This window comes from Branchiostoma belcheri, unplaced genomic scaffold, assembly GCF_001625305.1.
Source record: "Branchiostoma belcheri isolate BF01 breed outbred unplaced genomic scaffold, Haploidv18h27 scaffold3, whole genome shotgun sequence".
Lineage (NCBI taxonomy): Eukaryota > Metazoa > Chordata > Leptocardii > Amphioxiformes > Branchiostomatidae > Branchiostoma > Branchiostoma belcheri.
In genome coordinates, this window is record NW_017803909.1 from 6,140,679 (window position 1) to 6,163,516 (window position 22,838).

Here is a 22,838-nt window from a genome sequence, read left to right on the forward strand (position 1 = left end):
TGGCCATACTGCTGCCCATACAGCAGGTTGTACGATCCCCTCCACTGTCTCCACACTGTTCACGGCGCTCACCATCTCCGTGTGGGTTAGTGGTGCTGGGGACGGAGGTGCCGGGTACTGGTGGCCCTGGTGTTGTCCCTGGTGGTGCCCCTGGTGGCCCTGGTCCATGTTTGAGGCCGACTCGGCGTGAGCGCGCTTGTGCTTGTTGAACGCCTGGCGGACTGGAGTCTTGAAGTCGCACATGTCACAACGATACATTTCACCTAGGGTGGTGAAACGACAGGAGAAGTTTACTGGTGCGCTTGCATGAAAAATCTGCACTAATTCAATAAACAGGGTGTTCACACTCTGTCGATTATGCGTTTCATGCCCAACGGTAGCCTGGTGTCCAAACCTATTCTAGAGTCTCTTTTGTCCTCTCCGCAAATAGAGGACAAAAGAGACTTGGCAGCTAAATTAGCTTTGGACTTCAGGCTAGGATAGTTAAAGAGACATGGCTGGTTTCAACTCTGTATCAACTATAATGTATAAAATATTTTTTTAAAGGGAACTGCATTTCTTACCAGTATGTTTTTTCCTCACATGGATGTCCATACACTGTTTCTGGATACAACTGAGGAAAAGAAGAAAGTAACATCAGCCTCATGTAAGTCAAATGTAAGATGGAATATTAGAAGGCAGAAGAGCTTGAATCCAATGCACCTAAAAATACGGCTCCGAAGAAAATTCAAATCTGAGTCTGACTATAATCACTCTCTAAAAGCAAGTGCACAAAGACATATATTTTGTCAACTCTAGACTCTAGATCTTTTTTCATGTTGCTCCAGTTTAGCATTATCTTTTTAAATCTACAAATCAAATTGACGTGGCCTGATTAAGGTGACTATATACCTGTAGTCACACCAGTTACACTTATAAGGGTTCTCATCCTTATGTCTCCACCGATGTCGCCTGAGGCAGCTACGGTCCACGGTCGCGTAGTCACAGAACTCACACTTAAACTTCTTGTCTCCTGCAACAATGCACAAGATAGGATCCCATATTGAAACTGGTCACCTTTGTCAAAGGGAGCAACCTTAAGTAGGCATTCAGAGATGGCAGACTTCACCCCCTTAATATTCCCACAGACACAACAGTAGCACTCAGGATGGACATGTATGGCAATGCAGGGCTCAAAATACTGGGTGCATACTGGTTGCCCAGTTGCCCCGGGCAACCAAATTTTACTTGGGGCAACCTATTTTTAAACCTAGGTAGCCCAGTGTGCTACCTGAATTTTAACAATTTCCCCCCCCCCCAAGAAATCATGCCCACTTGGCTTCCACCACTGTATCTTGTGGTGCTTTTTAATTTTAGGTATTAATGGCTATTACTAGTATCAGTTAACTAAAGGCTGTTAGAAATACATGTATTGTGAAAAGCTTATGTTTACGTTAAGGCTTAACGTTATGTAACATTACTTAATTTGAGGAAAGTAGTAACTTATAGGTGGGGGAACCTAAAATTCTGATGGGCAACCTAATTTTTGTGGTAGGTTGCCCCCCTACAACCCACTGGGCAACCTGGTTCAAAAAAGTATTTTGTACACTGACCTTAGGGAATAATGCATAAATTAAGATTACCAAAACTGGCATGTGCTATGTACAAAAGAGATACCTTTGTGAGTCCTCATGTGCAGTTCCAGTCCTGCCTTCCTGCGAGTGGCGAACCCACACACGTCACACATGAACCGCTTCTCATCAGTGTGGACAATCTGGTGCTTCTGCAGAATCTACATACATACAGCAACAGTCATGTCATCATACACTAAATCAACTTGGAAAGGCACAGGATTCTGGTCATGGAAATATAGAATCTTTTTGTATTTTCATCTCTAAGAAAAGTGCTGTAAGTATAGAACTTTAAACACACAGCATACTCTTTCAATTGACATGTGAAACTTCAATACACATTCAGCAAGAAGTGGAAATATGCAGCTTCAAGCTCATTAGAGACCATGGCTACTACAGAGGCCAACCATACCATAATATTGAGCAACCATGAGTACCGGGTAGTACAAATCTTGTCAATTTATACCAGTTATTACCTTTTCATCCTTGAATGTCTTGGTGCACTGGCCACACTTCAGCCTGGGTCCTTCTGGCTGGATCCGCTTCCTAACCTGGGGGTGATCACTGTGCATGTCTCTCTTGTGGGCCTGGGGACAAGGTGTTTTTACAGCTAAATACCAATTATCATAACTGTATAACTAGTACTAGTAGCAAGAACATGAAGATTTGGCATGTTCTGCTCTTCTCTAAAATTTTCTAAAAAGCACACCAGCTTCTTCTTCTTCTTATCCGAGTTTTACGTCTATTGATTCCCCGAATCGGGGGTATAGACGTATTATATAGCATTAAAATATTAACGCACAACTGCATTAGTTAAGACAACCTGTCAAATAACAGACCCCTTTGAGTAATAATATCAGGGCTCAAAATCTTTTTTTTTTTTTTTGCATCTGTGATATTTCAAGCCCTGAATGTCTAAAGTCAACATCTCACCTCCTTGTTCCTTTTGTGCTTGAAGCCTTTCCCACAAATCTCGCAGACAAACGGCTTGTCGGCGGTGTGGACAGACATGTGCCTGTTCAGGTCCCCCCTCTTCAGCGAGTTGAAGCCACAGATGACGCAGACGTGGGGACCCTGGATGTTGTGTTCCCGGTACATGTGTCGGAAGATCTTGTTCCACTCGGTCTCGATGTGGTCGCAGTGCAGACACTTGAAGTCCTTCCCCTCCTTCCGGTGACACTTGGTGTGGAGCTGCTGCTCCTCCTCCACTGAGAACCAGGTCAGGCAGGTCGGGCACTGGAAGTGCTTCTGAGAGATGTACTCCTTGGGGGAGCTCTTGCAGGAGCGTTTCTTGTGCTGGAGGAGGTTCCTGCGGTAGCGGAAGGCGCTCGTGCACTGGTCGCACTTGAACGGCCGGGCGTCGGAGTGCATGAGGAGGTGTCGCTCGTGCTCACAGGCCTTAAATCAATGAATAAGTGAATAAATCAATCAATGAATAAATAAATGAAGTTTGTTAACGGTAACTATACTTTGCAGCCTTACTAGAGTGAAGACAGACCAAAGTAGCAATTAGGCATGCCTTAACTTAAGTCTAAAACTTCTCCATCTATCAGGATGTAACAGTTCAACATCTTATGTTCATATTTACTTGCCAATTGGCTACCAGACAGTTCTCTATTCCTTGTACACTGTAGTATTGTAGAGTTATACTTCTACCCTGTGAAGTTCTCCATACCTTCATGCACTTGAAGCCACAGTCCTTGCAGACGTAAGGTGCGGGGACATCATGAGCCCTGAACATGTGTCTGTAGGTCCTCCTCCAGTCTTTACTCCGCTCATCACAGTAGATGCACTTGAAGCCTTCCTCCCCCTCAACGTGGCACTGCATGTGCAGCTTCTGTTCATCCTCCCTGCAGAACTTCAGGCCGCAGATGTTACAGGAGTACCTCATACCTCGCTGCGGGTTCCTCTTCCTCATGTAGTTGGGCCTCTTCTGAGGCTTCCTGGCCTTCCGCTGACGTCTCTCGCTCGGCTCTTCAAAGTCGGCGTAGTCGTCATCTGAGTCGTCATCCCCGTCGCCCGTGTTCTGCACCACGAGTATCCTCCCGATGTCTTTCTGCCAACTCTCCTGCACGTGTCTTTTCTGCTTGGCCTTGCGAGATTTCTTCATGCGTGAGGTTGCTTTGCTAGGTTTGGGCATCTTTGGCTTCGACTCCTTGCTCCGAGCCTGGGTTCTCTTGCTGGCGTGAGGCAAAGAACTACCGGTAGCTTCTCTCTTGCGCGGGGGAATATTCAGGGCACTATCAGACAGGCTTCTCTTTAATGCCGGCGCTGGTTTTTCAACCACCCTTCTGGAGTCGCCATTTTCTGAGGCTGAGTCCTTGAAGAACATGTCACAAGACATTTCCTCTCCAGCACTCTTGCCGACATCATTTTCCGGAAAGCCATTCGACTTCTCACTGCTGTCAAAGTGTGTGTCGTTCAGATGCGAAACAAAATTGTCCACTAAGAAGCTGTTAAACTGGCATGCTTTACACCTATAGAGGCGTAAGAGGAAAGTTTCGGTGTACTCTTCCATTTGCTCATCTTGGAAGACGCCGTGAAGCCGGAAGTACGGCACTGCCAACTCTGCGGGCGTGGCGATGGGCGGGTGCTCCGTCAGCATCTCCATGGTTACGGGCATGGTGTCCATGACAACATGTGCTGAAGCATCAATGTCATTGACATGTGACCTACGGTATGGAATGTACACATAACCACAATTAACATCTTATTCTCAACAATGTATTCATCAGAATCAGATTAATGTAATTTTGCTGACTAAAAATACCATGGCAGTGGTAATGAAAACATTACATCTGTACAAAAATAATTTATTTTAGTACCACCGAACATTTAAAAAAAATGCCACCCAAGATGCATGCCATTGACTGATTGAGGCCTATACAGAAATCCTAAAAGATGAGATTAAACCGGAACTGACGTATCCTTACGTACTGATGCTAGTAACTGTTAGTAAAGGGTGTTCTATCATAGTTTTATCTGGAAAATGTATTGAATCAGCATAATACTGTTACCCTGCATTTGTTGAACCAGGTTAGATATGCAATGGTGGAAAATAAAGCGCATCCATGCCTTGGTCTAAAGGATATAGTTACAAAAGACCCGATGTCTAAATAATGCCGCGGTTGTTGTGGGCTATTTGAGGCTTAATTAGGGCAAGTGTACAAATTTTAGATCCCCCTCAACTGATTTTCTGCGTGCATGCCATACCAATTGAGCCCATACGTATTTCTTGCTCTTTCCGTCGACAAAAAGGCATCTTATCGGTGCACACACCAGTTCTTCCGCGACAGGGGTCCACTATAGTGCCCGGAAAAAAGTGACGAAGGGGTTCCGATGGTTCATGTTTGAGTTTACATTTCTCATAATCTGCTGCAAAATGGGATTAGCTACTAACATGGCTGAAAAGTGTAAGAAGTGGCGTGTTTTGGGTGAAAATTGATTTCGGGCCCGAGACTTACTTCCGGGTGTCCTTCCGCCCTGAGCGCGGTGCTTCGGTTTGACCTAGTTTTGCCTTGTATGCGTTCTGGGGGTGCTGTAGCTATGCCTCGCGCGACGGGCTATTGTGATAATCTCAGTGTTAGGATTTTCTTTATACTTTTCTTAATAATACATAAGGGTTTTCTCTTTCCGACCATATAAGTCATATCGGTGGCAAAAATCTGGGTGATGGGTTTAATTCCACGTGAAAATGGCCAATTTTTGGCATCATTTTTCAGCGAAAAATTCTTTTTCCCCCTAAAATTTGCTAAAATGTGAGAGGTGAAAGAAATTGAAATTCTTTTGTTCTCGTAGCTAGAGGGATATCCTTCATTTGCAAACAGAGTGTTTTGGCTTAAGAGGTTTTTCCTGAAAGAGACGGTCGCTAGAGTTGAGGGTATGCAGAATCGAATTGAGACCCAAAATAAACTGGGGTGTGCCCCCTTATAGTCGCCATGAATGCCGCAAAAAGCCTGCGGTAACAGGCCGCCTGGTAAGGTCGTTAGGGATTCAGGAACGCTTAAATTTTCGCACGAAGCCTGGACGAGATTATAAGGAGTGGGAGGGGCAACAAACAGGCCTAGTTATTTCATCAAATGGACGTGTTTTACCTCGTTCTCCGGGTTGGCAAGTACCTACCGACATTTCCAAAGACCTTAACGTTGCTCACTTGCGCCCCTTTCTTGGTTAACGGGCAGGAGAAGAGGAAGGTTTGGTGATATAAACCCGCCGAAAAGCCAGTCTTCCACCTCCCTCACGTCGCCATTTTGGGGTCACAACAGAGCTCGTTGCATGATGGGTAAAATTAATTTGCGCGGGACATTCCAAAATAGATACGGAGTAAAATGCCAGAAAAGAATATTAGTCTCTACTGCATTTTCATGCTTTTAGTGACTAAATATATGGTGGAAGTCGACTGAATATGGTAACAAAGTGGACCCTCTCTGGACAATAATACCTCCAATCCCCAAGCAACGTTTTCTCTTTTCATTTGAAGGCACTTCGCGCAAACCCCTTTGCAAATGATTCGCTCTCTGTGGCCAATTGCTATTTTCAGTGTTCACCGGCATAGGAATAAAACAAAGGCGTTATACATTGGTAGATAAATGTATCAGGTAGTCTACTTGACGTAAGTGTGTGAGAGATCATGAACCAAGGCCATGAAATACACTGACTAAATGGCCCGCGCGCTCCTAGCGGCAATAGCTGGCAGTGCCGATTCCTTCAGCCAAAAACAATTAAGTGCGCATAATAAGGAAGTGCCACGACATACTCTTTTCTTTGATCTTATAGTTAGCAACCACAAGGCAGCCTCTTATGTCCACTTCAATTGCACCAGACATTGGCAGAAACATTTGAACAACCCCCAGAGTGTTGGAACAAGCTTGAACTTTATAACTATCAACACAGATGAGCTTTCATTCGAACCCCCAGAGTGTTAACCGCCGTTTAATCAAGTCGGCCTGAGTGACTGTGACTCATATAGTTAAATCTCATAAAACACTTGAAATTTCCAACACGATCAAATGAATACCGGTACCACTTGAGAAAGGAACATAACTCTTCATCTTTACAGATGAGCCCCCATATAGTGAATATAACGCATGAGGGTACCATAAATTGCTTGTAATGAAGCATTTTGTACACTAGGCATTAGTTTTGAATGAAGATGGAGAGCAGTCTATTCTTTTGATATGTTTAAGTTTTCTGTTGCCACAACACCAAATGCATGGCTCTGCATGCATAATAAAGCAATAAGGTGTGGCACTCGTCATACGTTGAACCTGACTCTTAACAATAGCGTACGTTGAAGGCGCGGACAATAAAGGTTCTGTGAAATTTAAATGTTGGTTCCCACAATCTGACTGATTTATTGACCACACCCATCCCGATCCATCCGTCGAACAGAGATAACTATAAATTAATGAGGCGCAATGAACGTGGTTACCCTAATCCAAGGCGTAAACAGGAGTACACATACCCGTTGTCATGGTCTGTACATGATAAATACTTCCGACTTAGCCAAGTGAACAGTTTAAATTTGCCGCTTCTTTCAGCACAATTCATACATGATGTAATGATAAAGGCGTTGAACGTGGTTACCGTTCTTGATTAATCTTGTCAGGCACCCCATGCAATTTCAGGGGGGCAAAACTGGAAATATTCTGAAGAAGGCAATCTGTATGATATTGACACATTCTATCCCACATTAGCACGTTTGGATCAGTATTCCATACTTTTAGGCGATTCAAACTGCAGAAACAAGCCCTCAGATAAAGTCCTTTATTTTTGGGGTGGTACCCTAAAAGTCAATCCAAGTCCTTTCAGTAGCCGTTTTTCGTCAGAATTTTGGACATTTTTGCTCCATGGTTGTCCATATACATTGACTGATGTTACATTGATTGACGGAACAAAATCACATTGGGACAGTGTTGTTTCAAATTAGTATAGTGACTAGAATATTGACTTTGAAAAATCTGATTTCCAGGCCCTGGTTGCCAAAACACCAGTAATGCATAATAAAGCAATAAGGTGTGGCACTCGTCTCACGTTGAACAATAGCGTACGTTGAAGGCGTGGCACACAATAGAGTCTGTCCGATCATCTGACTGATTTGTGGACCACAACGATTGGTCTTAACCCATCCCCTTCCATCGATCCGTCGAACGGAGATAATCAATGAGGTGTAATGAACGTGGTTACCCTAATCCAAGGCGTAAACAGGAATACACATGCCCGTTGCTATGGTCTGTATATTATAAATACTTCCGACTTAGCCAATAAAGTGAACAGTGTGCTGCTTCTGTCAGCACATTTCAGACATCAAACAGAACATCTGGAGTCTCCAAGGCGTTGGGATATTCAGGTATGAACAATCTGTTTTTAGAGTTTATAATTTCATACTTGTGTGTATTTGTTTGTTTCGCATAAGGCCATGTTGATTTGATTATATGGATGACATCCTCCGGGAGCCCCAAAACTGATGCGCGCGTGCGAATAAAAAAAAAGTTTTGCAAAAAAAAAAAGTTCTTTTCATTATGAAATCTACGTGGTCATGAGGGTTGAGCAAATGGCACAGAGTATGGTTTGGCGAATAATCTAGTCTTCAAGTTCATTTCTTTACAATTTCGTCTTTTTTCGTTTGATTTTGGCATTCTACGACATTGGTATACTTTTCATTAATTTTTTTTGTAACTTATGGTATATTTTTGCTCATTTTGCAACTATTTTGTACGATTTACAGTATGGTTGAAAACTTTTATTTTTTTTGGAAACGGCCGAAAATTCATGCGCGCGCGGATGTCATCCATATAATCAAATCAACATGGCCTAACCGGTAAACCGCCTTTAGGCGTAATACACCAGTTTTGTACATGTGCGTACATGTACAAGCTGCGTCAGACCGGACTGTACGGTTTGAAGCACTCACACCGGGAAGGTCCCCTACTCTTTTCGATAAGTGTGTTGGGTTCTTTAACGTGCGTGGGGTGTGGCTCTCCCAAACACGGTACCTCCATTTAACGTCCTATCCGAGGGACGTCCCTAACCGAAGCTAGGTACTCATTTTCACCTGAGTGAAGTGAGGAAAGGCGTGTAAAGTGCCTTTCTCAAGGGCACAAGATCGGTGACATGGGTAGGATTCAAACCCGCGACCTCTTGGGTGGGAGCCGAACGCGCTACCGACTGCACACGACCCCACACTATAAAGTTCTACTGAGGAAGCGGTGCAGAGTACAAGCTGTAGAAAATTACGCATAATACCACACCAACATGGTCTTGTTCTCAGAGGAAAACAACGCCAATCACTAAAACTTCAGCACAGTAACTTCTAGTGGCACTTAGTCTAGGCACTTCAATAACGGCTAGATTCGCGCCTTTCAATGTGGCCTCACAGGACAAAAACACGGTCAAAGAGGCTGGCGCAAAAATCGAAAGGAAAATGAAACCATTATTTTCAACTGAAGCGTTGTCAGTGGAGCGTTTTGTAGACCGACCATTAGTATTGAGTGAAGATTGAGCTATTCATTTGGCATGTTTGATTTACCAACGCGAATGTGTAGTTTCCTGTTATCAAAACACCAACTAGCCCTGTATGGACAATAAAGCAATAGATATAGAGTATGTCATCTGTGTTACGTTGCACCTGCTTCGTAGCCGTTGAAAAGCTTACTTTGAAGGCGCGACAAAGGTGTATATAGCTCATGAGATGATATTTGTTCAGACAATCTCATCGAACGTGTTTTCTTGGACAGAAAGGCACGGTGTGACTGACAGGCCAGTAAATGTGCTAAATTGTGATTGGTTGCATGTTCTAACCAGGTTGTTTTCACTTCCCTGCCGTGTCAACTTGTGAGAGGTACCGCCGCCTGCCGTTGACTGTCTGACAAGTTTTGTTTTGTTCTTTTCTTATCTCATCATCATCAGTTCTTGAGTCTTGTCACGTAGGAAGGAGTCGATCTTAGCTTTTAAAAGAATGTTGACAGTCGGTGTCATATTTACCTAGGAGCACCTGTTTTCTCTTCTCAAAGTTTATAAAGTGGTATAAATAAAAAACGTGAAAAAACCTAAGACAGAACTATCAGTATCCTGATTTACTTCACATCTTGCTGAATTATTACTGTGTACTTTTTACAGACGAACTGTAATTGTTCATCAATACTTGAGTGGGGGACTCAAGTTCAGAAGCACACAGCCTTCTCGAGTTAAGGATTGGAGGAACTTTAATCCTACGTTATGTCTTGTTTTAGGAAGCTCGCATTTTTTTGCGCCCGGATAGTTTACGAACCTATGTAGCATTAAAATCTTTTTAGCGTTCAGCAAGAGCTCCCCCCCCCCCTAACACCGACATGAAGGTTCTAGCCATCTTGAGGCCGAGGAGAGGGGGGTGTCTCGGGTATATTTGTCTGTGCCCTTGGCGTTTGTCTCGACGTAGATGCTAGCTGTTTTGATTTGCCTCCTGAAACGGCTTTTTGTTTTCCTCCATCGGAGCGTGGAGCCATCCCAGTCGGCAAACACCCACCTGTCCCCCCGCTGATGACCTCTGTGTTGGCTCCTCCGGAACACTGATAAAGACCATAATCCTGGCTGGGGGGGCACAAACATAGTCAGGAGTCAAGGGCTTTGATGCTTGGCTGCATCTCGGAAGAAACGTCCAAATATTGTGACAGTAGTTACTAGTACATGTAGTAAAATTCGTTTAATCTAAAGGAAAGATGAAGTATAAGGTTTTGTCAGTTAGCAAGTCCACTTTTTTAACCACATTGAAGACCTAATGTAACACTAATTAAAACTTCTTCCATTGGCTTTTTAAAAAAATGGACTCGTTTGATAACCGTCAAGATGCTTATGATTCCCAAATGACTGCAGAAGCTGTAAACAGGAAAAATGCACATCGATATCAACTTGACAGATAGTAGAAAGGGTTTTCAAAGACATAACTAAATGTCTTCTCAACATATAATGTAAAAGATTCCAAACGTTGCAAGGTAAAGAAACTGTAAAGTTAAAATTGTGCGTTTTCAAAGGGTGGTCTTAAACATCGCACGAAATTGGTGGAAATTTGATATTTAGGCATGCCTGGAATCAAGAAGAAGAGGAAAGCATGTGTAAGGTTCCGTTTTTTTTCAATGGACTGAAATAACAGAATCTTCATGCATGCCTGGAAGCAAGAAGAAGAGGAAAGCATGCCTTTATGCATGATTTAAAAGTTTAGCCGATGATCGATGTTAGTTTTTTTTTTGTATTGAAAGAGGAAATCTCTCTCACTGTTCTCCGTCCCCTCCACTTGTGTACAGAAAAGAAGTGCACGTAGGTCCAAGCCCGTCTTCCTGGCCCGGTATGGTTTCACCCCTCTCAGTATCCCTAAAGTTGTTTATGAAACATTCCAACTTGACGCAAACAGCCTTCTTCGGGTGTCACTGGCAAAAACACCGTTCTGATGACTGTAAATGATAATTCACCTGGTAACAGTGACACTTGTTTTCAGTGGTAGCAATCTTCCCGTTTCTTACTGACTGTCAACACAAGTGTCCGATTCAATCATTTTGCCCTTCCTGTGTTTTGCAGGCTTTCCACTTCTAGTAAACATTTGAAGTTCGTTCACCTTTCTTATTGTCGGGACAAAGAGAACACCAGTTGGGACAACAAAGGGGCGGGGCTGACAAGGCTGTTGCTCATGACCTTACGCACCGAAGGACGCTGCAAGACCGAAACCCTTACCAGGAAAAGGTATCAAACCGCCGCACAGAGCGTACGGCAAACAGTCTCACCCGGGCACGGTAGTATGTGCAACATGTCTGCGGGGAGGGCTGCCGTCTGGCGCGCTGTCACCTTGTTGATGGTGTTCTTGGGACCTGGTACCGTCCATGGTTGGACCACACAGTGGCCTACCACACGCCGTCCCAGAGCCACCGCCACGACCGACAACAATACCTGGGTGACACAGTGGTCTACTACTGCACGCCGTCACTGGTGGGAAACTACACACAGCCGCGCCACCAACAACAATGACTGGACGACACAGTCGCCTAACACACGCCGTCAATGGGCTACTACACGCTCTCCGTGGGATACCACACGCCGCCAGTGGGACGATGATACTACACGCTCTCCGTGGGATACTACACGCCGTCAGTGGGCTACTACACGCTCTCCGTGGGATACCACACGCCGTCAGTGGGCTGATGATACTACACGCTCTCCGTGGGATACCACACGCCGTCAGTGGGCCGATGATACTACACGCTCTCCGTGGGATACCACACGCCGTCGGTGGGATACTACACGCCGGCAGTGGGCCGATGATACTACGCGATCTCCGTGGGATAGTACCACACGCCGTCGGTGGGATACCACACGCCGGCAGTGGGCCGATACTACACGCTCTCCGTGGGATACCACACGCCGCCAGTGGGCCGATACTACACGCTCTCCGTGGGATACCACACGCCGTCAGTGGGCCGATACTACACGCTCTCCGTGGGATACCACACGCCGTCAGTGGGCCGATGATACTACACGCTCTCCGTGGGAAACCACACGCCGTCCCTGGTGGGATACTACACGCCGTCCCTCCTATGTCGCCACCACCGACAACTATGCCTGGACAACACGCACACAAGCTGGGCAACAACAGTGGAGCACACAGGCTGACTACATCACGACTGATTCGCGTGAGTCTTTGCGTTTTAAAAGATTCAATTTTGTGTTTGGGATGGCATTAGACCAGATTTCAGGTTTGGGATGACATTGGACCAGTATTGTTGACATTGTGCCCCGCCCGGGTCTACTATAGCTATATCAATGCTTTTTTTTCTCCCATATCAAGTATAGTAGCACATTACCTACATTAACGCCACGTTGTAACTACATTGCTAAGTGATTGCACGTATAAAAGTGATGTTGAAATGGTGGGCGTATGTATCTTGACTTCACCTAAATCTGTTTATCATCTGGTTCAGAAGTGAACTCCGCCGGTCTACTTTTATTTTTAATTCGGCCACGCGTTGTTACAAGAAAACTCAACATTACTTTATTTTTAGCTTTAGCTTTAGCCGGACGTTAAACTATACGTGTTATTAACACCGCAATTGTTTTCGCAAATGTGCTGACGAAAATGAAAGCCCTTTGCGCAAGGGGTGGTCAGCCGTGCAGGTAACATGAGAAGTGGGCTAAGTTTATGTTAACAGTGCTGGTTGTCATGTAGACAGCCTAGACGTGCACACAGTTCGTTTTGGCTGTCTGTTTGACTCACTGTTGATGTTCTGTAAATAGTAGTGGATAAAAAGGTCTCGTCGTTTGCAAAACGTCGAAAGAATTCGGTGCAAACACGTTTGATGATTCGCAGTTTGTCATAGACCAATTTATTTTGGCTACAGACACGCTACGAGATTTTGTTTGTTTCTGTATTCATGAAAGCTCAAATCAGCATGCAAGCCGCTTGTTAGGTCATGAGGGAAGACGCAAGGGTCAGACAAAATATCAACAAGAAGCCATAGGTGACAATTCTCCGTGAAGTATTATATATTGCAACAAAAAGAAGTAGCCATTGGCGACAATTCTCTGTGAAGAAAATAAATCGAACAAAGAAAAATTGTTTAAACGCGCGTCGGCTCAGTCATCTTAAGTCGCAACAACCAATCAGAGATGCGAAATGCCGACACGTGACGCGGGATTTGGGGAAGGGCGCGCGATGCCCGAAATATTTTTGCGTCAATATTCAGCGCCGTGTTTCAAGAGATTAATACCGAGAAACAAATTCTTTTCTTGTTTTGAACGCATAAACATGCATTTACGCTAATCTAGTATGATTCAGGGTTACTTTTTTTTTACCTGCCATGTCCAGATTATCTAAAGATGTGTGTATTGTGTGTACAATCTACAGAAAGAGAAATGTACATCAGGTCCGATCATCCGATTTTCACGTTTCGGTTTTTTGGACTCGGTTCATGAACGTATTTTGGTTTGGCTCCTGGAATGTGCGAAAAAAATGACTCCCGGGACTGTCTACAGGCATGACAGGGAACACTCGCACATTCGCGGTGTATCAGGACAGCGCGACTGGTCGGCATTAGCGCAGTCCCTGCAATTAGTAACAGTTGCACATCAATCCGGCCGAAAGCATGATTGTGTAACACAGGCTACTTCTTCATATACCGGCTCATACTACACGACGCCTTTACAACTAGCAAATCATAAAATTACCCGATCTACTAGTACTGTATGTGCGGTTTACCAGCCCCAGACCACATCTGACCACGAGGCAGAACACATTGATGGGTTGCTCAAAAATATTGTCCATCTTTACAAAGAGCTGCTCCACTAACACTATGGAGCGGCCCAACCCAAAAATATTGGCCATGTATCGTTGCTAGGACGACCGGCCAGTTGCTACGTGACTAAATACACGCCGCCACTAGGTCGCCACACCCGACCAGTTTGAAATCGATAGGATTACGTTATCGGTATTAACATTTCCTAATGTCGACCATCAGCCCCGCCGCGACTTACTACCGGTGACATAAACGGACGACAACATTTCAACGGCATGGGGATGTTTCGAAAATAACCATTTACTCCAATATCAAAACAGCTACGGTAAAAATAAAAAGACGTGCATCATCCCGGACATAATGCAACACCACATGCGAAATTACACAGAAATGCGACGTACGGAAGAATGCGTTTTGGCTGCGAACATCTTCCAAAAAACTTGGCATCTCTTAACCATGGGCAAAAACATCTGGAACCACTTATCAAAACCACCCCGTATCTGCATGAACTTTTACCCCCCCCCCCACTGCTATTCCAAACAACGCGTTTTTCTGGACCATTCCAATTCGCCTCGTAATTGTAGGGGTGCGTCTGCGATATTACATTGACCGCGAAAGCAGCAACGGCAAAAATACACATTCGTGCATCAACACGGGCATGCCCGCAGACGGCGTATAAAATTGCGTGCCGATTACACAAAGAGAACCCAGTGTTTTGACTGCGAACATGAAAAATCAGCCGATCACAACACTCCGTCCGGAGGTCCTGACCTCCTTCACGGAGTAACAAGATAAAGTTTACACCATTGCTATGATCAAAGCGTAGCACAAGCAGAATAAAGGACATAATTTTAATGCATGCACTTGGAAGCACGCACTACTTACATGACAGTCACTCTCATTTTGTAGCCTGAACGGGTTGTCGTGCGTTGTTCACTTTGATGACTTTCTATTTCCAGCTTGTGTCTGCCCGTCTGGTGCCGTCGGCAAGCTTCGCAGAAAGCGACAACTTGAAGGTATTTATTGTACAGTAAGGGACATCAGCCGGTGTGTTTGTAAAAGGCACTAACGCATGCAAAAGAAAGCAAATTGAGCAATGAATCATTCTGCAATAATCATGTAAACGTAATTATGCGAGAAAACTGTGAACGTTGTTGGAGCATATTGTCCGTACATTTACGATATGAATACTTTAATGATGCATAGTGTATGTGCATTACGTGTTAAGTACGCATGCATAATAATGTATAGCAATATTTTAGTTTGATCTCAACATTACCTTTGAAGTCCATGTTTTATCACATTTCACTAAAGCCTGGACAGACGATGGATACACAACCGAAGCTGCGTACGCAACCACCGATGAACAAGGGTACGCAACAGCCGATGCGCAACAGTACGCAACCACCGATGCACAGCAGTACGCAACAGACGATGCACAAGAGTACACAACAGCCGATGCACAAGAGTACACAACCACCGATGCACAACAGTACGGAACAGACGATGCACAAGAGTACACAACAGCCGATGCTCAAGAGTACACAACAGCCGATGCACAAGAGCACACAACAGCCGATGCACAACAGTACGGAACAGACGATGCACAAGAGTACACAACAGCCGATGCTCAAGAGTACACAACCACCGATGCACAACAGTACGGAACAGATGATGCACAAGAGTACACAACAGCCGATGCACAACAGTATCATACAACAGCCGATGCACAACAGTACGCAAGAACTGATGCACAACAGTCCACAACAGCAGATGCACAAGAGTACACAACAGCCGATGCACAACAGTACGCAACAACTAATGTACAACAGTACCCAACAACTGCAAATCAGTACCCAACAACAGCTGCACAACAGTATCACACAACTGCAAATCCGTATCCAACAACTGATGCACAACAGTATCACACAACTGCAAATCAGTATCCAACAACTGCTGCACAACAGCATCACACAACTGCAAATCAGTACCCAACAAGAACTGCACAACAGTATCCGACAACCGATGCACAACAGTACCCAACAACTGCAAATCAGTACCCAACAACAGGTGCACAACATTATCCGACAAGCTCCTTCGACGAATGTGTCTGTGAGGAGACAACAACAGTAACCACCACGGTCTCAACTACCCCACCCGAAGGTATCGTACATATATAGCGAAAATTGATTTTACATTTTTCTTAAATATATTGTCAATTTTATATATATAAATTGGGCTATTAAACAGTCTACTACTACACTGACGTACATTGCATTCTCTCATGAAATCACCATGGACGACGTGATTAACCCAGTGCCGTTTTCAGTATCCACTATCTTTGTGAGCTAAAACTTCAGCATGCGTGAAATGATATATCGACGAGAATTACAGCTGAATCTGTTTTTTAAAACAAGTTCTTGTTGGCTTACCCAGTGGACGGGTGCAGTGAAACTCTCAACCCCTGCGTACACAATGCCACCTGCGCAGACATCCCCGGACCCGGGATCACAGACGCTAACTGTACATGCGGGGCTGGGCTGGAGGGAGACGGGAGGAGGGACGGCACGGGATGTACAGGTGTGGGGCGTTCAATGATGATGATGTTGAAAGACCTTTATTGTAAAGTCATGCCACGACGGGCTACTGGTACAGGTCAAGACTTAACAGACACATAACAAGCGTATAATATATACAAGTGGGGACAAAAGATACACTACGTGACTTAGACATACATACATAAGGATCTAGGAACATACTATACTAGGCTAATACAAAGTGCTCTGGCTACTGAGCTAATACAGAGTGGTCAAGTTCTTCTCGCTTTTTTTGAGGAATGTGGGAACAGATCATGTTTGTGATACAAGCTTGTCTAGGCGCATCAAAAATATAAATTTCTCGTTTGCAATTAGGTGTTCGAAGTGGGAACCTCTCAGATCTTTCAATGTGTACATGCTCGCATTGCCGATGATTACATCTCACTCAGAGTCAGACTCATGCTGGTCTGAAACTTTTTTAAAGGCTCTTGGTGGCAAATGTGCAGATGTTGGCACATTGGCGCACCAAATCCGTAGTGTGTTTTGGGCACAGTTAGACAGATTTTAGGCTCGGTGGGCGTCACTCCACAAGTACAAGTGGGGAAGTCGTGTAGAGTGCCTTTTCCAAGGGCACAACGTTGGGCCACGGTGAGTATCGAACCCGGGACCTATTGGTTCCGAGTCCAACGCTCTAACCGTTGCGCCGCCGACGCCAACGAAACTGTTGTTACGTGTTACCTACTGCGGACTGTATCATTGTACCAAGCTCACTGACAAATTGCTTCTGATCATGATCAAAGACCATTGCTAATAGGGAAAACGGGACCCGATTGCTATAATACATGTTGGAATGGCTCTCCATTAGAGACCATACATTTGCATCATGATTAATTCAGAAAGATGGAAAGAGGAGCTGTGCTGCCTGTCGTGTTGCCAAACTGGTCAACAAAGAAATTTTCATTGAAATGGTGTCATCATTACTTCGTATGTTTGTTTCCTGTAGATATTGACGGGTGTGTGAACAGCGGCAGTTTCTGCGCGTTTTACGCCACCTGTGTGGACCACCCCGCACCCCAAACCGGAGCGACCTGCCGATGTGACGAGGGGCATGATGGGGATGGGAGGATCCACGGAACAGGGTGCATTGGTATGTTCATACGTTGAAGTCAGAAGTTCTTGCTGGAAAGGGTCGCAGTCCCTAGGACGGGACGTTCAAGCTGTGGTTCACTGTTCATTGTGCTTGTCGAAAAGAGCAAGGGAACTTCGCCGGTGATGAACCTGTAAATACTGTACATAGTGTCTGCCTTCTCTGTCACGACCACGAGAGATTAGCTCTTCAGTGAGCTCGACCGAGATTGCTTTCCTTTATATTCTTCAAGTCATGCCATGTCATTTTTGACCACATTAAAGTTAGCCCTCCTTTCGGCCTTCGATTCGCAACCTTCGATTGAGCCTTCGATTCGAATGGTAGGCACTATTTCGGATACGTCTCAGGCGCGGAAGCATTCTACTGTCCCACATATGCAAATGAGCACGCATACAGTATGTAAATAGACATTCCACGTACGTATGTCAAACCAAACCACAACCTTTCAGACTCTGTATTCATTTGATTAAATAATCGTCTAATTTTCAACAGCCAAATGAGTCTTTATAACCTTTAAGTGGTTAATACTATCGAATTAAATTAATTAAATCAACGCACATGGATTTATCTTCACGTCAAAGATTCAAGAATGCCGTCGAGAAGCGCACCCAACATGTTTCAATCCGACGCCTTCTTGCAAAGTATCGAAATAATTTTTAATAACGGAAAATCTTTTACAAATCTTTGAAAGGTTCAAACTATAAGATTCAACTAATAAAACTAACACACATTTTGTAGTTTTGACGCTATGACGTCATGGATTCAACCATACAGATTCGTAGGGCCAGAATCCCTGTTTATATGATGATACATGTATTCAACTACTCGTAGCTAATTAACGAAATAATTTAAGTTTTCAAATCATTTTAAACAATCTTTTAGAGGTCCATACCACCAACTAAAACTGATAAAACTAACGCACATTGCGCCGTTTTGACGCTATGGCGTCATGGATTCAACCATACAGATTTGTAGGGCCTGAATCCCTGTTTATATAATGATATTCAACTACTCGTACCGAATTAACGAAATAATTTTTAGTTTTCAAATCACTTTTAACAATCTTTTAGAGGTTCATACCACTAAATAAAACTAATACAACTAACGCACATTGCGTCGTTTTGACGTCATGACGTCATAGATTAAACTATACGGATTTTCGAGAATAACAACACTAGTGGATGCATGGACATTGAACGCCATGTTGCAAAGTCAAGGAATAATTTATAAGAACCAAATGTACTTTTAAACAGTCTCAAAAGGTCCACAACACAAGATTCGACAAATAAAACAAACGCACATTGCGTCGTTTTGACGTCATGACGTCTTAGATTCAACCATACAGATTTGTAGGACAAAAATTCCTGTTTGTATGATATTCAACTACTCGTACCTAATTTACGAAATAATTTTTAGTTCTCAAATCAATTTAAACAATCTTTTAGTTGTTCATACCATCAAATAAAACTGATAAAACTAACGCACATTGCCTCGTTTTGACGTCATGATGTCATTGATTCAACCATACGGATGTCTAGGGCCTGAATCCCTATTTATAATGATATTCAACTACTCGTAGCTAATTAACGAAATAATTTTTAGTTTTCAAGTCACTTTTAACAATCTTTTAGAGGTCCATACCATCAAATAGAACTGATACAACTAACGCACATTGCGTCGTTTGGACGCTATGACGTCATGGATTCAACCATACAGATTTGTAGGGCCTGAATCCCTGTTTATATAATGATATTCAACTACTCGTAGCTAATTAACGAAATAATTTTAAGTTTTGAAATCATTTTAAACAATCTTTTAGAGGTCCATACCACCAAATAAAACTGATACATCTAACGCACATTGCGTCGTTTTGACGCTATGACGTTATGGATTCAACCATACAGATTTGTAGGGCCTGAATCCCTGTTTATATAATGATATTCAACTACTCGTACCGAATTAACGAAATAATTTTTAGTTTTGAAATCACTTTTAACAATCTTTTAGAGGTCCATACCATCAAATAGATCTGATGAAACTAACGCACATTGCGTCGTTTGGACGCTATGACGTCATGGATTCAACCATACAGATTTGTAGGGCCTTAATCCCTGTATATATAATGATATTCAACTACTCGTACCGAATTAACGAAATAATTTTTGGTTCTCAAATCACTTTTAACAATATTTAAGAGGTTCATACCACTAAATAAAACTGATACAACTAACGCACATTGCGTTGTTTTGACGTCATGTCATACCGTCATGTCATGTCATGTCATGCAGAACCGCAACCGCGGTCTATTTAATTATATTTGACGCGTTGTAGCAAAGTAACGAAATAATTTTAAGTATTCAAGTGGTTTTTAACAATCTTTTAGAGGTCCATACCATCAAAGAAAACTAATAAAACTAACGCACATTGTGTCGTTTTGACGTCATGACGTTATAGATCCAACAATATAGATTTGCAGGACCGCATTCGAATTGTATTTAATAATACTAGTATATTATAATTGGTTTATTTGCTTGTATCAACATATTTACAACATATCTCGCAGCCTTGACATACAGGGCTGAATTTTGATCAAGTTGTTTATAATATAAGTTATTAATAGTAGGGAAATACAAATTGAAATCATATCGGAATCTACATATTAATATATCACTTTGGTACTGGTATTTACAATCTTACAATCGCACAAACTGTGAATCACTTAAATTTTAACATATTAGTCGTAATAAATAATTAAATAAATCATCATGGTAAATCAATTCCTGTGTCACAATAAAGTAGTGGTCAGTGGATCTTGTGGTGCTATTACATATTTGTGCTGTTTAGGAGGGATACCATGTAAGGGATTGGGCTTTTTTTGTATCTGTCAGTCCTAGTTGTGATTGTGTCTATGAGTTGAGATGTTCTCGTATGTCTGCCGCTAACCTCGCCACGGAGAGGTGGGAGCCAGTTTCTGAATTTTACAGATTTTAGTATTTAACGCCTTGTAGCAAAGTAACGATATGATTTTTAGTAATCAAATAACTTTTAACAAGTCTTAAGTTATCTACACTATCCGATTCAACAAATAAAACTAACGCACATTGCGAAGTTTCGACGTCATGACGTCATAGATCCAACAATACAGATTTGCAGGACCGCATTCGAATTGTATTTAATAATACTAGTATTTAACGCCTTGTAGCAAAGTAACGAAATAATTTTTAGTATTCAAATAACCTTTAACAAGTCTTAAGTTATCTACACTTTCCGATTCAACAAATAAAACTAACGCACATTGCGAAGTTTCGACGTCATTTTGATTTGATGGTTTGGACCTTTAGAAATTGTTAAAATTGATTTAAAAACTAAAAATCATTTCGTTAATTAGGTACGAGTAGTTGAATATCATTATATAAACAGGGATTCAGGCCCTACAAATCTGTATGGTTGAATACATGACGTCAAAACGTCGCAATGTGCGTTAGATTTCTCAGTTTTGGTTGATGATATGGACCTATAAATGATTGCTAAATTCATTTGAGAACTAAAAATTATTTTGTTAATTAGGACGAGTAGTTGAATATAATTATATAAACAGGTATTCTTGGCCCTAGAAATACTGTATGGTTGAATCCATGACGTCATAGCGTCAAAACGACGCAATGTGCGTTAGTTGTATCAGTTTTATTTAGTGGTATGGACCTCTAAAAGATTGTTAAAAGTGAGTTGAAAACTGAAAATTATTTCGTTAATTAGGTACGAGTAGTTGAATATCATTATATAAACAGGGATTCAGGCCCTACAACTCTGTATGGTTGAATCCATGACGTCATGACGTCCAAACGACGCAATGTGCGTTAGTTTCATCAGTTCTATTTTTTGGTATGGACCTCTAAAAGATTGTTAAAAGTGATTTGAAAACTGAAAATTATTTCGTTAATTAGGTACGAGTAGTTGAATATTATTATATAAACAGGGATTCAGGCCCTACAACTCTGTATGGTTGAATCTATGACGCCAAAGCGACGCAATGTGCGTTAGATTTATCAGTTTTATTTGATGAAATAGACCTCTAAAAGATTGCTAAAATTGATTTGAGAACTAGAAATTATTTCGTTAATTAGGTACGAGTAGTTGAAAATCATTATATAAACAGGGATTCAGGCCCAAAAAATCTGTATGGTTGAATCTATGACGTCATGACGTCCAAACGTCGCAATGTGCGTTAGTTTTATCAGTTTTATTTGATGGTATGGACCTTTAAAAGACTGTTAAAATTGATTTGAAAACTTAAAATTATTTCGTTAATTAGCTACGAGTAGTTAAGTTGAATATTGAGTTGAATACTGAATATCGAATATCGAGTGTTGGATCTATGACGACATGACGTCCAAACGACGCAATGTGCGTTAGTTGTATCAGTTTTATTTGATGGTATGGACCTCTAAAAGATTGTTAAAAATTGATTTGAGAACTAAAAATTATTTCGTTAATTAGGTACGAGTAGTTGAATATCATTATATAAACAGGATGCAGGCTCTACAAATCTGTATGGTTGAATCCATGACGTCATGACGTCCAAACGACGCAATGTGCGTTAGTTTTATCAGTTTTATTTGATGGTATGGACCTCTAAAAGATTGTTAAAATTGATTTGAGAACTAAAAATTATTTCGTTAATTAGGTACGAGTAGTTGACAATCATTATATAAACAGGATGCAGGCCCTAGAAATCTGTATGGTTGAATCCATGACGTCATGACGTCCAAACGACGCAATGTGCGTTAGATTTCTTAGTTTTATTTGATGGTATGGACCTCTAAAAGATTGTAAAAATTGATTTGAAAACTTAAAATTATTTCGTTAATTACCTACGAGTAGTTAAGTTGAATATTGAGTTGAATACTGAATATCGAATATCGAGTGTTGGATCTATGACGTAAAATCGACGCAATGTGCGTTAGTTGTATCAATTTTATTTGGTGGTATGGACCTCTAAAAGATTGTTAAAATTGATTTGAGAACTAAAAGTTATTTCGTTAATTAGGTACGAGTAGTTGAATATCATACAAACAGGGATTCTGGCCCTAGAAATCTGTTTAGTTCAATTTATGACGTCATGACGTCCAAACGACGCAATGTGCGTTAGATGTATCAGTTTTATTTGATGGTATGGACCTTTAAAAGATTGTTAAAGTTGATTTGAGAACTAAGAATTATTTCGTTAATTAGCTACGAGTAGTTAAATATCTATTATATAAACAGGGTATTCTGGCCCTAGAATATGTTT

General features: G+C 42.3%; 2 protein-coding genes across 2 annotated transcripts in view; one reads left to right on the forward strand and one right to left on the reverse strand.

Annotated features, from left to right (window-relative positions):
- The window catches only part of LOC109473402 (zinc finger protein 431-like), a 6,539-nt gene extending 643 nt beyond the window's left edge, over window positions 1-5,896 (reverse strand). The window contains exons 1-8 of the mRNA XM_019773262.1: window positions 5,733-5,896; window positions 3,286-4,282; window positions 2,544-3,008; window positions 2,087-2,197; window positions 1,657-1,771; window positions 892-1,012; window positions 564-613; window positions 5-263 (exon numbers count right to left, since the gene is read on the reverse strand). Coding sequence (XP_019628821.1) covers window positions 5-263; window positions 564-613; window positions 892-1,012; window positions 1,657-1,771; window positions 2,087-2,197; window positions 2,544-3,008; window positions 3,286-4,242 — 2,078 coding nt within the window. The 5' untranslated portion in view covers window positions 4,243-4,282; window positions 5,733-5,896. The remainder of the gene's footprint in view (window positions 1-4; window positions 264-563; window positions 614-891; window positions 1,013-1,656; window positions 1,772-2,086; window positions 2,198-2,543; window positions 3,009-3,285; window positions 4,283-5,732) is intronic.
- A 5,208-nt stretch (window positions 5,897-11,104) lies between these two features.
- LOC109473576 (mucin-like protein) overlaps window positions 11,105-22,838 on the forward strand; it is a 29,698-nt gene continuing 17,964 nt past the window's right edge. The window contains 5 exon segments of the mRNA XM_019773478.1: window positions 11,105-12,265; window positions 14,824-14,880; window positions 15,179-16,027; window positions 16,301-16,444; window positions 17,405-17,548. Of these exon segments, the coding sequence (XP_019629037.1) occupies window positions 11,269-12,265; window positions 14,824-14,880; window positions 15,179-16,027; window positions 16,301-16,444; window positions 17,405-17,548 (2,191 nt within the window). The 5' untranslated portion in view covers window positions 11,105-11,268.